The 15,107-nt window shown below is 43.9% G+C and overlaps 1 protein-coding gene across 5 annotated transcripts in view; it reads left to right on the top strand.

Moving 5' to 3' along the window:
- The window catches only part of kto (kohtalo), a 276,697-nt gene that overhangs the window by 247,978 nt on the left and 13,612 nt on the right, over positions 1 to 15,107 (top strand). For all 5 annotated transcript variants that reach the window (XM_068346482.1, XM_068346481.1, XM_068346480.1 and 2 more), the window contains one exon: positions 12,323 to 12,500. In XM_068346482.1, the coding sequence (XP_068202583.1) occupies positions 12,323 to 12,500 (178 nt within the window). The remainder of the gene's footprint in view (positions 1 to 12,322; positions 12,501 to 15,107) is intronic.

Genomic DNA, 15,107 nt, shown 5'->3' with positions numbered 1-15,107 from the left:
ACTTTAAAAAACTAACGAACAACTCTTAAAGATATGATGGTGGAGGGAAAACACTATGACGACACAATCATGTGACGTAAACTCTTAGCAGGGCGAGATCTGAATGCCTTGTAGGAAATCAGTCCGCCATCACTATGACAACACAATCATGTGACGTAAACTACGTAGTATGACTTGCAAATATGTAAATTCTTTTCTTTTTCTTGCAAGAAATGTAAAAAATACTAACTTACTAAGCATAAGTATTTTAATTTTTATAATGTAGGGAAGTATATTATTTTTAAGTAAATATTTGTCCTATTAGTATGCTTCCTTTAGTTAATCATCGATTTATATAGAGATTTCACTAGCGTACAGTCAATTTACGCTACGTAGTACTCTTGACGATCGTTATAGTTTCACAATACTTTGTATCGTTATTTGATATTTCGATATTGAGAATACTAATATTAATCGTATAGCCTATTGAATTTTCATTCTACCCCTTGGCGAAAGAGTATAACCTCTCGCAACGGACAGTTCTAATTATGGTCTAATGGGAAATAGTTAAAAGTGCTAGTGTTCAGTGGCACACAAGCGCAGTGCAGTGGAGGGTACGGTTGCTCGGACCTGTCGTTCTCCTAGCCCTGGACCTCTTCCATGCTCCCCAACCCTTGGGAGAAGGAAAATCGAAAGGCGAAGGGAGGCGAGAGGCGTTAGCCCCCGAGCAGTTGTCCCCTCGAGCGTACCTGTTGAACGCTTCCCAGGATGCTCGTTGTCGCCATTGGAAAGGCGAGGTAAAAGTGTTATCCTCGCCGTCGGTTGACGCAGCTCTCAGACGAGGCTGGCGTTTTACGTTTTTCCCTTCCTGCTAGACAAGAAGAGAGTTGCTCGTCATGGAACTGAGTGTCTAGATCGCGATTGTCATAGTTCCAAGCGCGGTCTCGCGCCAAGGACGTACGCGAGCTGCAGCGCTCATGGACGCTCCCTCGCAGCGATCCGGACGCGTTACGGGAGGCGGCAAGGATCTTGATGCTCCCTCACAGCATGCTGGACGCATGCGAGCACGATTCTTCCTCGCAGCATGCTTGACACATGCAGCTTGCTGGACGCATGCGAGAGGGATGCTTCCCCGCGTCAAGATCGCGAACGTCATAGTTCCGAGCGCGGTCTTGCGGAAAGGACGCACGCGAGCTGCAGCGCTCATGGACGCTCCCTCGCAGCAATCTGGACGCGTTACGGGAGGCGGCAAGGATCTTGACGCTCCCTCACAGCATGCTGGACACACGCGAGCTGGACGCACGCGAGCAGGACGCTTCCCCGCGTTAAGATCGCGAACGTCATAGAGCAGGCTCACCGCAAGCAGCATGCCCACCGCAAGCAGCATGCCCACCGCAAGCAGCATGCCCACCGCAAGCAGCATGCCTTTCAGAGCTTCAACGGTCCATTACGTCCCTGTTGACGTTTACAAGTCGCAAACAGAGGAAGCTCGCAACAGCAGCAGCATGCTGGACGCATGCATGACGCTCCCTTGCAGCATGCTGGACGCAAGCATGAGACTTCCTTGCAGCAGACTAGACGCATGCATGACGCTCCCTCGCAACATGCTGGACGCATGCGGGAAGCAAGCAGGTAAGACGAGGCGTGTTTTCTCCCACTCGTTCTACATCGGAGATCACTAACCCTTTGGAGATCTCAGAGGAGGAATTGCAGAAAACTCTTCATGTAGCAGATCTTAAAAGATTACTTGCAGTTCTGGCGGACTTATATCTGGAGGACTTTTCAGCGGGCTGTACCTCGGAGCCCGCCCTCGCAATTTTTGAAGGGTAGATCCCAGGAATCTTCCTCTTTCAAGGAAACAGTGTTAGCCAGATCGGTCTAGAGGGCTTTTTCGACTCTGAACGATTGGATTCTCTAGAGAAGGAACAAGGAAGGACAACCTTTTCCTTCCCCCCTACGAGATTGGCTTCTAGATCCAGTGTGTGGTACGAGCATGGGGAGGTTCTCGGTTTGGAAGTTCCTGCCTCCTCCCAGGGAGACTTCTCCAACTCGTTGACGCCTCGCGTAGATCAGCCATGACTAAGTCTAAGGTGATGTGGTTCACGTCGGAGATGGATCACTTGCTGAAGGGCATCTTCAGAACAATTGAGGTCTTCAGCTTGATGGACTATACTCTAGGAGTCCTCGCAGACGTCACAGACGATAAGAACGAGACGCAGATGCACCTGTTTGCTTGTCTCGATAAAGCCATGAGGGATGGGTCGGTCGAACTCACACCCCTTTTTCAAAGCAGGTATTATTGAGAAAGAGCTATGCTGTTTCTTTCCTGTCGTCAGGCTTGACTATCGCTCAGAGAGCAGAGCTCTTGTATGCTCCATTGACCAAATACCTCTTCCCTTCAGAGCTAGTGAAGGACTTATCGGCAGCTCTTACACACAAGCAACGCAAGATCTTATTACAAGGACTGCGAGGAAAGTTCTTCCGGCTAACTTTTAAGCCAGGAAGGAGAAGGAAGCTCCTCACATGCGTCAGCCCTTTCGTGGGAGAGCCTTTCTAGAAGAGGACAGAGAATGGCTGCTGGAGGGCAACTTCGTAACCCCAAACAGTAACCGAAACCCAAAAAGTGAACTCAATCTCCAGACACAAGTATCCCACCACTGGCAGCAGCTCTTCAAGAGCAGGTAAACCAGATGCTGTCAAAAGCAGCAATAGAAGTGGTGGAAGACCTCTCGTCAGAGGGATTTTACAACAGACTTTTTCTAGTTCTAAAGAACTCGGGGGGTTGGAGACCTGTTCGGGACGTAAGTCCTCTGAACAAGTTTGTAAGCAAAGTCAAGTTTGCTATGGAGTCATCTGTGTCAGTCCTAGCAGGCACCAGACAAGGAGACTGGATGGTGTCGATAGATCTGCAGGACGCGTACAGTATTTTCACGTTCCAATTCACCCGAACTACAGAAAATTTCTGAGATTCGTTTACCAAGAAACTATCTATCAATCCAAAGCACTTTGTTTTGGACTGAGCACGGCTCCGTACGTTTTCACTCGAGTGGTTTCCAACGTGGCTCGCTGGCTACATCTGAAAGGGGTACGGATATCAATGTACCTGGACTCGCTAATCAGAGCCAGGTAGCAAGAAAAGTGTGTGGAGGATCTTCAAGTTACAATGTGTTTGACGCAACAGCCAGGTCTGGTTGTAAATTTGGCAAAATCGCAACTGACACCCTCACAAAACATCATCTACCTGGGGATGAGGATTCAGTCAGCGGTTTTTCGGGCTCTTCCAGCCCCGAAATGCATTCTAGAATGCCTAAGAAAGGTGAAGCACTTCCTAGACAGAATTACCGGCTCGGTGAGAGAATGGATGAATCTGCTGGGTACCCTCTCCTCGATCGAGCAATTTGTATCCCTGGGAAGACTTCATTTACGGCCTCTACAATTCCATCTATCAAAATTTTGGACAAGAGACCAAGGCCTAGAGACGTGGATTCCGATTCCTCTGGGCATCGAATTGGGAATCAGTTGAGTTGGTGGGACGATACCAACAAACTTCTAGAAGGCCTCGAACTTCAACAGAAGAACCCCGACCTAGTGTTGTATTCAGATGCATCAGACATGGGGTGGGGTGCATCACTGGGGAAGGGCGAGATCTCAGGTCTGTGGAAAGAGTTTCAGAAGGAATGGCATATAAACATCAAGGAGCTAGTGGCCATTCATCTAGCACTAATGCACTTCCAGGAGGAAGTCCAGGGCAAGTTAGTTCAGGTCAACGCAGACAATACCACAGCGTTGGCCTACATCAGGAAACAGGGAGGCACTCGTTTAGATTCCCTTTACGAGGCAGAGAAAGATCTCCTACTGTGGGCAAAAGTGGGGAATATAACCCTAACATGCTTCATAGAGGGGGAGAAGAATGTCAGGGCGGATCTTCTCAGCAGAGGAAGACAAGTGCTCACAACAGAGTGGACCCTACATCATGAGGTGTGCACCAGCCTTTGGATGCTGTGGGGAGAACCCTCAATAGACCTCTTCGTTACCCAGAAGACAGTTTATTGCTCTCCAGTCCCAGACCAGGAAGCAGTGGCAGTGGACGCCTTTCTCGTGGAGTGGGAAGGACTAGACATGTACGCTTTTCCACCGTTCAAGATCCTGGACAGAGTCTTGAAAAAGTTCAGGAAGTCGAACAATGCCCGCATGATCCTGATAGCTCCGTTTTGGCCCTTGAGACCTTGGATTGCAGAGGTGATGGAGTGGCTGGTAGATACCCCCAGAGCGTTACCAAGTCGGAACGATCTACTCAGACAGCCACACATAGAGAGGTACCATCAAAATCTCCCCGCTCTCAATCTAACTGCCTTTTGACTATCGAAAAGCTGGCAAAAGCGAAGAGCTTTTTGAAGGAAGCTGCAAGAGCTATCGCGAGAGCTAGGAGGACGTCCACAATTAAGGTACAGTATACCAATCTAAGTGGGACGTGTTTAGAGAATGGTGCAGGATTAGCAACTTTTCCTCTTCCAGTACCTCTCTAACCCAAATAGCAGATTTTCTGTTACATTTGCGAACGAAAGAAAAGTTGGCTGTATCGACCATCAAGGGATACCGCAGCATGCTAGCCTCCGTCTTCCGTCACAGACATATTGACGTGTCAGGAAACAAGGATCTCTCGGACCTCATTAGATCTTTTGAGACCGCTAAGAGAAAGGACAAACCAACCCCCTCTTGGAACCTGGATGTAGTCCTGGCATATTTGACCTCGAGCAGGTTTGAACCTCTCGACAAGACTTCTTGGAAGGATCTTACTAAAAAGACTCTATTCATAGTTGCGTTGGCTACAGCCAAGAGAGTAGGAGAGTTGCAAGCCATCAGTAAGAAGGTGGGCTTCAATGGAGACAATGCAATTTGTTCCCTTCAGCTAGGTTTTCTCGCCAAGAACGAGAATCCTTCGTGACCTTGGCCCAGATCCTTTACCATTCCAGGGTTATCTCACTTAGTAGGGCAGGACAAGGAGAGAGGCCTTTGTCCAGTGAGAGTTCTAAAATTTTATCTTCAGGCGACCAAAAACCTGAGAGGACAAGCAGATAACCTCTGGTGCTCAGTTTAAAACCCTTCTTTACCTTTATCAAAGAATGCTCTGGCATTTATTATTAAGGATTTGATAAGGGAAGCTCACCAGAACTGTGAGGAGAGAAGCTTTCCAATCCTTAAGGTCAAACCAAATGAGGTTAGAGCTTTGGCGACTTCTATGGCGTATAGACACAATAAGTCGATGAAGTCAATTTTGGAGGCGAAATTCTGGCGAAGTAAATCAATCTTCGCAGATTGCTACCTTAAAGAGGTACAGACCCAATATGAAGATTGTTGCTCCTCCGGCGTCGTAGTTGGAGAAGGTACTACTGCTTCTACCTTATAACCTTTTATTATATACCCTTGCCTTTTTCTTGAACTTGGTATCACAGGTTGTCTGTGAAGGTTGTTGCAGCCTTCCACAGTCTGGGATGCAAGTCAAGTTAGTTTTTATGGTGTGTGCTTTTAGTTTATTTTTGATTAGGTGGTCAGAATCATTGTCCATGGCTATGCCAGGATAGCAGGGTGGAGGTCTAGCCACGTTAAGGTCGAGGACCTTGTGGCAGCCCCACAGAGACTTTTACAGCCCCCTGGGTGGATCGCTGAGTCTCTCAAGGAATGCAAGCAAATGAGGCATAAATACCTATGAAGCCAGCTTCCTTATCAGGTATGCCAGGATAGCAAGGGTGGAGGTCTAGCCATGTTAAGGTCGAGGACCTTGTGGCAGCCCCACAGAGATTTTTACAGCCCCCTGGGTGGATCGCTGAGTCTCTTAAGGAATGCAGGCAATGAGGAAGGATAACTATGAAGCCAGCTTCCTTATCAGGTGAGAACCAGATTATTGGTACAGCTAATTTGTAGCTATTAATAATTATACGAATTCCCGACGGGGTTGAGGTTTTCTAACCCGCCACCAATGCACCAATGGTGTCAATCAGCTATATATATGTAACTACCAGGGAAGTTACATATTTAAAAATGGTATTTTTATTTCAAAATAAATTTTTAAATATACTGTACTTACCTAGTAGTTACATATATAAAAGGTCTCTCCCTCCTCCCCTCTGAAAACAGGGGCATGGAATTTCTGAGGAATGTTGGAAATGGTTCCAGTTACCTAGTTAGAGGGCGCACAGGTATGACCACCTGCTCACCTGACGGTGATTGCCGCGAAATTTGAATTTTTGCCGTGCGCGCGACGAATCGGCGGGATTAAGCTACTGTATATATATGTAACTACCAGGTAAGTTCATTTAAAAGTTTATTTTAAAATAAAAGCCATTTTATAACATTTTGCAATGAATAAAGCTGTAGATGAATACGATAGAAGAAGTCACTTGTTAAATTCTACTTATTTTTCTGATAAAGTACTTTTGGTGAGTTGAAGTGTAAATATAGTCTATCTTACACATGTTTTCTCTACACATGTTTTCTCTACACATGTTTACTTAATTTTCCCCTGGAATTTTCTTTTTGTTGAAAACTTTTGTAATATTACTTTTATAAGACATTTTGAAAACCAAAGTAAATACTTGGAGAATTTGATATTGAAGGTTTTGTAAATTGTGGCTGTTTGTATGTGTACACTCATTTGTACTCAGTTGGTCTTGAGTTTTTGGTTTGTTATTTACATTTACAAAATATCTTTTATATTTCAATTTTTTATATATTAACTTCTGTACAATTTTATTATGCTTTTTTTCTTCTGGCATCTTTGAATATCCCTTTAACTCACAACAAACTCATTGCTCATAAATAGCTTTAATTCATTTTTAGTCTAACAGACTAATGAAGACCATTGGTAGTATTGTGCTTTGTCACTTGAATCCTCAGTTCATCAAAAGATAACTGCCTCACTTTCTGTATTTCTATTACTACATGGTGACTTAACCTCCTCTTTGGAGTTTAGGGCGTCCTCTGATCGAAAATCTAAAAATCTATTTCCTGGAAATGGGCCTGGTCCGCCATAACCCCATCTTCAAAACTTCTAATTGCTGTGTCTGTTGTTGCAGAGCAGATGAGATCCTTAAGATCCTTACTGGGTAAATACTCAGTGGGCCCAGCGATCTTAGCAAATTCTTTCATCCACATTGAAAGGAGAAAAACAGCCTTAATTTTGCCTGTCTTCTGCAAGTGGACCCGGATTCCAAACATAATGGATCAAAAGCAAACAAAAAGAACAATTTTCAGGGTCCCAAGCCCTGCCCTAATCATCAAAAACAGTCGCTGTGAAAGCGACAATATTTGTAACCCCACTTATGGTTGGCTAGGTTAACACATTCGACCCGGACACAGTTGAGTTTATTTCCAATCACATGTAATAAAAAATTAATTAAAAAAGTCAATTATAATGTCTCACTTAGGAAAGGAGTATTATTTCTTCCCTCCCCCAAAAGTATATGATGGTCACATATCTAAAGAGAGAGAGGCTCACAAGATGACTAGTCCCAAAACTATCTTAGATAGTGGGTCTTCATTGAGACAGCTAGGAATCTACTCATATCATCAACTACATCATAGTTGACACAATAAGGTGAGCCTACTCAGTCTTTAAATAGAAAGATATTTTCATTTAGGAAGTATCGACAGAAAAATTTAGCCAACCATATATGGTTCCTTCATACCCCTTTCCCCTCCCTTCAATACTCTTATTGGATGAATATGGAAGAATGAGGACAAACTTTCCTTTTAATGGGAAAGGCTGCTGGGCTAGCTCTTTCCTCTCACCTTTAACCACTGGGGAAGAAAAAGGAATAACCCCTCTCCACAAATGATTTTAGTATTCAGTATGTTGTACACATGGGCACATGTACTGTACACTTACTGAAATATGTTAATTCATTAATGCAATACTTCTACTGTAATATAAATCAAGTGAAAACAATATTAGGCAGTACTTAGTGTGTTAGCCGATAGCACATGTGTAATGGCCAGTGAGGAGTTAGGTTAGGAGTTAACCCACCCTAGAGCAGGAAGTATTCGCAGACTCTTGCTTTTTTTCCCTTTCTCTGTTAGCTAACACCCGCAAAGAGTGAGGGGTGACTGTAGTTCTTTAAGTTGTTCGTTTTCATTAAGTCACCATAAGTTTTTTCTATCATACCCGTAATTTGAAGTGTTGAGCGAGTGCATGGGTATAAGCATCAGACTACCCACTCAGTGTTCTGTCTAACAATCAAGTTGTTTTATAGATCGACTAGGGTTGCAGCCTGCAAGGGTTTAGCAGCAGAAGGATCTGTGAGAGGCTTTAAAGTCTTTACTGTGCAGCAAACTTTCAGAAGCCTTACTGAAAGAAAGACTCAACTCGGTGAGTGAGTTGGCTTAGGTTTCACAACAGGTTATGTAGACCCAAAATTGCCGTTGTTAAGAGAGGATTTACTTGACTACAGTAATGAACTTTAACAAAGGAAGCTGGCATTGTTAAGAGCTTATGAAGTTCATTACTATCCAAAATTAGGGGATTATGTGAAGTGTCTAAAAGTGAAGGCGTGTCATTATCGTCGCCATCCCTGCTATAATAAACTAGCCTAGTCTTCCCTGGCTTCTTCCCTGAACTAACTGCAAGTTTCTTTTGTGCTTTAAGCTGTTTACTTAATTGGCAACCATTGAAACTTATTTTCCCACGAAAAGTACCGTGAGCGGAGCCCATTCCTCACAACGGTTATTCAAACACAGTATTGTCTCCAACACAATACACAAAGGAAATGCAAATCATGATCTAGAAACAATTCCCATGCACACTCCATGCAGTATTGGTAATGATGCCAGGGGAAGACATTGTAATGCACAATAATAAGCAAACAATGTGGAAAGGTCTGATCACCACTAAGACAACTGAGGAACTGAAGTACAAGGCGCAAATGACACTGGTGTGTCAGTAACCTCTTACCACTAGAATTTTCATTTCCTTGTTAGTAACCACTTACCACTAGAATTTTCATTCCTTTTTTAGGGAAAAAAAAGATAATTTTTTTTTTAAATTTTTAAATTTTTTTGAGAAAGTGTAGATTAAACAGAGCCTCCAGAGAAGAAGCAATATTTATAATCAGGGGAGGTTCATAGAAATGATTATCATTGCTAATGGTAGTGTTTCTTTGTTTGTAACAAATAAACACTGTTCATCAAATTAAAAATTTTAAAAACAATTTTAATAGTTTTTTATTTCTATACTCATTTGAAGCTCAGTTTAATTGACTTAAAGAATTTTTAAATTACTGTACTCCATCTTACCCGTCAATAATTACATGCTCTTATTATCCAGAGAAATGCGGCAATGTCATTTTACTACAGTCCCATGGTGCGGCTATGTTGACACAAATACAATGTTTCAGAATCTAACCCATAACTATACTAATGTTTTTGTAATACCTTCGTGCATGTATTATCAAAATATTTCATCCTACCTCCTGTTTGTTACTTTGTTATAAACCATCAAAGTTAATTTTAAAGCGCGTCGTGGCATCTTGCATGATGGCCAATGGTTGAGTCTGGATTGTCTTTCATGGGTGGGTGGGATGGGTAGTACTTTAGGCATCATCCCGGGTATCACGGGAGGGGCAGGGAAAGGGTCTTGTATGTTATGTCGGGAGAAGGCGGCAGGATTGCCGCCATTTCCAAACATAGATGAAACCTTGTTTCAATATCGGCGCCATCCTAGGCGGCAGAAGAATGTCGATTCTTCAGCCTAGGGTCTGCCGAAACAAGACTTGTCTTCTAGACCGCAGGGGAGAAGGTGGCGGCATTATACTACCACTTCAGGTGCAGACTAGGAAAGCTAAGCTTCCTATGCCGGCAACTGTAAGCCGGCAGGGGAGTGACTACTCACCCGTCAGCTAAGCCGTCGGCATAAAGACTGAATACTCTGAGTTACTGTCGAAAACCCAAGCCGGGATACTCACCGGCAAGGGGGGGAAGACAGAAAACACTTGCCTAGTCAAGCCAGACTGTACTACTCTATGGCAAGACCAAGATAGGGTTGTCGCCTATGGCGGCACTCAGAGGGAATGAGGGATTACCATTAAATCTCCGCAGGGGACGAATATCGAGTTATATAAATAATTCTAGGAGATATACTTTCTCCTGTTGAATTGATAAAACGATACACGAGGGTAAACAGGGATCATGTTTGAAAGTACTGTATACTAAAGCGCATAGGCTAGGTAGCCTAGCGCAGGGAGAGATCTCAGCTACCTATATCACCGAGACTCTAACGTATATGATCGACACATGTAGGAAGAGGAAAATTGTTTGCATGATTATATCTTAACTAGTATTATTTTGCCTAAATAGCTATAATTCATTAAAGCTAAATACCGGGATAGTCGTTCTGCTGACTAAATAAAGCATGCATGACAAACGACAGCGCCCAAAATGGCGCCTCCGGTGACCGGCCATGCTCCATAAAACACATTAAATTATATTAATTTCATTGTGAAGGAGCCAAAAATTATACACTGTTAAGATTAAATACTCAACTTTCCAGAGGCAGAAGATGCTGGAGAATGCATGATAAATCCTCTAAAGAAAGATCTAGAATGCTAGATGAACAGGGAGAACACCATGCATAATCGCTACCAAAATAGGAATGAGCGCCATTTTGGAGCCTCATAATAGTATGGGAGGAAGGGTAACCTTGGTAACGGCTCCCCTTCAATTTCGCCACTCTTACCCCTCGAAGGGAAAACGCTATTCGGGGTGAAGATTGCCATGTGTCGTATCAAGATATACGTCCCCTGATATTATGCGATATCCTTAAGAGAAATTTTAAGGATACTAGCGCCAGGAGTTAGAATTCTGGAGACCTATGGTCAATTCTCTGGGAGTATCACTGTAGCCAAATATCCCTTAGAAAGCTGTCTATAGGAAGCTTCCATCAGGACGACATGGCTTGAGCCCAAAAAAACTACTACTACATAGGCTGTAGCAAATACAAATCCTGGAGAGGTAGTAGTGTTATCATTTCATTATTATTATTATTATTATTATTATTATTATTATTATTATTATTGTTATTATTATTATGACTAGCTAAGCTACAATCCTAGTTGGAAAAGCAAAATGCTATAAACCCAAGGGCTGCAACAGGGAAAAATAGCCCAATGAGGAAAGGAAAAAGGAAACAAATAAAAGATATGTGAAACAATAAACGATCAAAATGAAATACAGTATTTTAAAAACAATAACATCAAAACAGATATTTCATATATAAATTATAAAATGACTTGTGTCACCTTGTTCAACATAAAAGTTTGAACTTTTGAAGTTCTTCAGTTTCAACTACCCGATTAGGAAGATCATTCCACAAGTTGGTCACGGCTGAAATAAAACTACTATAATCAACGAGCTAAACCTTTGCTAAAGTAAAGCTTTTTATGATACTGAAATAGTGCAGAAGGGCCTCAAATTACAGACTTCAAAAAAGCTCTTTGTGTAAAGTTGCTGGTGTTGACTTTTCTTCTGTGTAAGGAGGTTTTATAAATTTCCATAGCTTTGTTGCTTGTATTTTGGAACTGGAAGACATGAATCATCTGGGGGTCCCAATCTTTTGCCATGTTTGCGAGAGTGGAAAGGCATTCTAGTGATAGGCTGGCTGCTAATTATTATGGATCCTCTTGTTCTTCTTTGTCCTCACAAGCTGACTTCATCATCTCTGTCAGATTTACAGTTAATGAATCTGAGTTGCCCTTGATCAGGTCAATAACATCATCAATATTCATATTGATCAAATCATCTACTAGAAATTTTACTAGCCTCAGCGTCTTATTTTCTGTAGCGGTGGATTTCCACAGGGAGAGAATCCTATATTGCCGTTTACTGCTTCTGAACACAATTGCTTCCAGCTGGCATTCAAAGTTTCATTCTTCATCTCCTTTATGGTCTTTGAATATTTTGACAACTCCTTGCAATGTTGTGCTCATGCCCGTACTTATTCAGCGAGAAGTTATCATCCAAGTGTTGCGACTATCTGGACCACAAGCAGCATATCATATCGAATTGTATTTTATGAATAAGTTATTTTTTTTTCATAATTATATTTCTAAAGCTTAGTTAAGATCTTTACATAACAGGAAATTGAATAAAATATTATCATTAGCTTCTAATTGATGAAAAGTGAGGCTTAGAAATAAGTTTTTAGTAGTTACAGTATTTTACAGTATTTTTCGAAGAATTTTGTACATCATTATCAAGCCATTGTTTTTTATATTCTCAGCTAAACAATATCTGTTTTCTATATTTCATTACTCTAGATATTTATAGTTTATCTTAATAATTATTTTATTTTTAGCTGCTGGTGCAAGGTTTCAGCCTCAAATATCCCATAGCAGAGTTGCTATCCGTCAGATGTTAGGACAGCGTCATCCAGGTGGACCTACAATGATTACAGGACAGCCAGCTAATCAACCGTTCTCCAATATGCCAGCGGGTGCTATGACTAGCATGCCACGTCAGGCAACAATGATCAGGTGAATACACCTACAGAAAAAATAGTGTTTTCATTTGAAATAGCTTTAACTCTTATAATTTGTAAATATTTGCGCCTTATAGATATTGGTTACGTAAGTCATTATATATTCATATTCTAAATTTTCTTAAGATAGTATCACTTGAAAAGATTGGAAATAGGAGTATTTGTAACATATTAGGGGTTTTGCCCTTAGTCATGACTTTTGCATTCCTGCCCTACAAAGTAAGTCTAACATTGCATGTACAATTTACTCTTTTTTATTCAAATATGGGGTCTTGACTAAGGAAAACCTATTTTTAGGATGTCCTGTGAGGTACCCATGGATTTTCCTGTATTGGCTAGAACAGGTAATCCATTAATATGGTATACCACAGAAGTAATGTCTTTCCCTCCATGGTGCCAGTGTATCAACGTGCAAGGCACATGCTCGTTTTTTATAAGAGAAACCAAGATATTAAGGCTCTATTGAACTCATGAAAGGACCTGGGATGCTGAATTTATTTCCTAACTGATGACATCATCCACTAAGAACCATCACCATAACTGAAGATGACGCTTACCTAGCTTTTGTTTGTCACCTGGTAACAATCTTCTTTTCTTGAGTCTAGGGAGGCAGGAGGGCCTTGGGAACCATACAGGCATCCCCCCCAAAAAAAATTTGTTCCGTAACTGGAATACAAACCACGCTATTTGATTGGGGTTTGTTCCGTGACTGGAATACAAACCACGCTATTTAATAGGGGTACAGTATTACTTTCGGTGTAGCTGAAATGACGAGCCATTAAAATTTAACGAGGGTTTACTACCCACACCACTAGTTAGCGGGGCTAGGGAAGGGTAGCTTGCTACCCCCCCCCCTCCCCCCCCCCCCCACACACACACACACCTGTGCTTGAGCTCACTTTGCTCTCGGCTCGGATGGTAGTCAGACGTGTCCGCTTTCATCCTCGCCGTCATTGGCAGCCATTAATTATTTTTTGCTTTTTCTTTTACAGTTTTGTGTGTGAAGTTGGCCTCTGCTATTATGCGTACCTGCCCTGGATTTCTCGATCGCCCCTGTGGAACATTCATGTCGACGGTCGAGACCGATTCTCACGCCCTTTGTCCTTCCTGTAGGGGCCAACGGTGTGATAGCGATAACAGGTGTAGGGATTGGTCTACTTCCCAGTGGGAGAGGTTTTCGCGGCGACGGAAGAAGAAGTCCAGACGGGATATTTCTCCTTCGAAGGTTTCTTTGAAAGGAGAAAATCCCAAGGCCTCTTCTTCCGTTGCTCAAACCTCTTCCGAAGCTCCCACTCGGTCGGTCTCTTTCGAGAAACTGTCGAGTGGTAGCGTAGGCCGTTGTACTGTTTACCAAACTCGGGGTTTGAGAGATGGCGTTGCTTCCCCTAGCGAAGCAGCTCCACCTCTCCCCCCAGGGGAGGATTTGTCGCTAATCCCTCTTTTCCAGCTTTGGTCCTCCTTGGGGGTCGAGGGTTCGCCCTCCAAGGAGGTCTTACTTGACTACATCCGATTGGGTGCCGCCGTCAAGCAATCACCGCCTCGATTGTCGACGTTGTGGTGTCAGAGGTATCCAATGCGGTATCACCCATCACCTCTGCCTCTTCAAACCCTACAGTAGCTGACTAAGTCCAACAGTCTCTTCTGCTGCTGGTGTTTCTCTCCCTCGGGGGAGTTCACTAACAGAGACTCCTCTTCGGAGGACTGCAGAAGGTCAGCTTGCTGATCCCACGGCCCCCAGAGGCTGCATTCGTCGCAAGGCTCGCCTTCCTTTTCGCCAGAGAGGCCTTCCTTCACCTGCGGTGAGGAGGCGCCTCTTTAGTTCAACATCTTCGTTGCAGTTCCCCGCAGAGGAGCCTCGTCATCGATCACCGACTGTTCCTGTGGTCCTGGACCTTTCTGCGGATCGTTCGCGATCTCCTTCGGTGGAAGGTCGTCCTTTCAAAGGACACGTCGACCTTCCACCCGACAGACCTGCCGACCTGCCGTCACCCTTCTTGGATCCAGATGCGCGTTATGCACCAACGAAACTTGACTTTCATGCTTGTGTAGCACGTCAGGCCCCGTCAACAAACCCTAATACAGGGCATCAAGGGCGTATGTGCCAACGCGCACATGCATCCCTTCCGAAGCCCAGCTCTTCTACGCGCTATGCTTGCACTCATGAGCATACGCGCCCACGTTCTCCTGCACGCCAGACTTTGCCTGAGCAGACACGCCCACACCCAGCTGCACGCCAACCGTCACCTGCGCGCTGTCAACCTCCTGCGTGCCAGCGCTCTCCTGTGGGCCAGCGCTCTCCTGCGTGCCAGCGCTCTCCTGCGTGCCAGCGCTCTCCTGCGTGCCAGCAGTCTCCTGCACGCCAGCGATCTCCCGCGCACCAGTGCTCTCCCGCGCGCCAGCGCCCAAGTCCAGCAGTCATCTCTTCTGCGCGCCCACGATCTTCTGATCTGGGCGCTATTGGGAAGTCAACTAGGTTGACTTCTCCCGCGCACCAGTGCTCTCCTGCGCGCCAGCGCCCACGTCCAGCAGTCATCTCTCCTGCGCGCCCAAGATCTTCTGATCTGGGCGCTATTGGGAAGTCAACTAGGTTGACTTCTCCCAC

The sequence above is a fragment of the Palaemon carinicauda genome, chromosome 22, assembly GCF_036898095.1.
Source record: "Palaemon carinicauda isolate YSFRI2023 chromosome 22, ASM3689809v2, whole genome shotgun sequence".
NCBI classification, from domain to species: domain Eukaryota; kingdom Metazoa; phylum Arthropoda; class Malacostraca; order Decapoda; family Palaemonidae; genus Palaemon; species Palaemon carinicauda.
The sequence above is the reverse complement of the archived record's forward strand: the minus strand, read 5'-3'. Positions and strand labels throughout refer to the sequence as shown.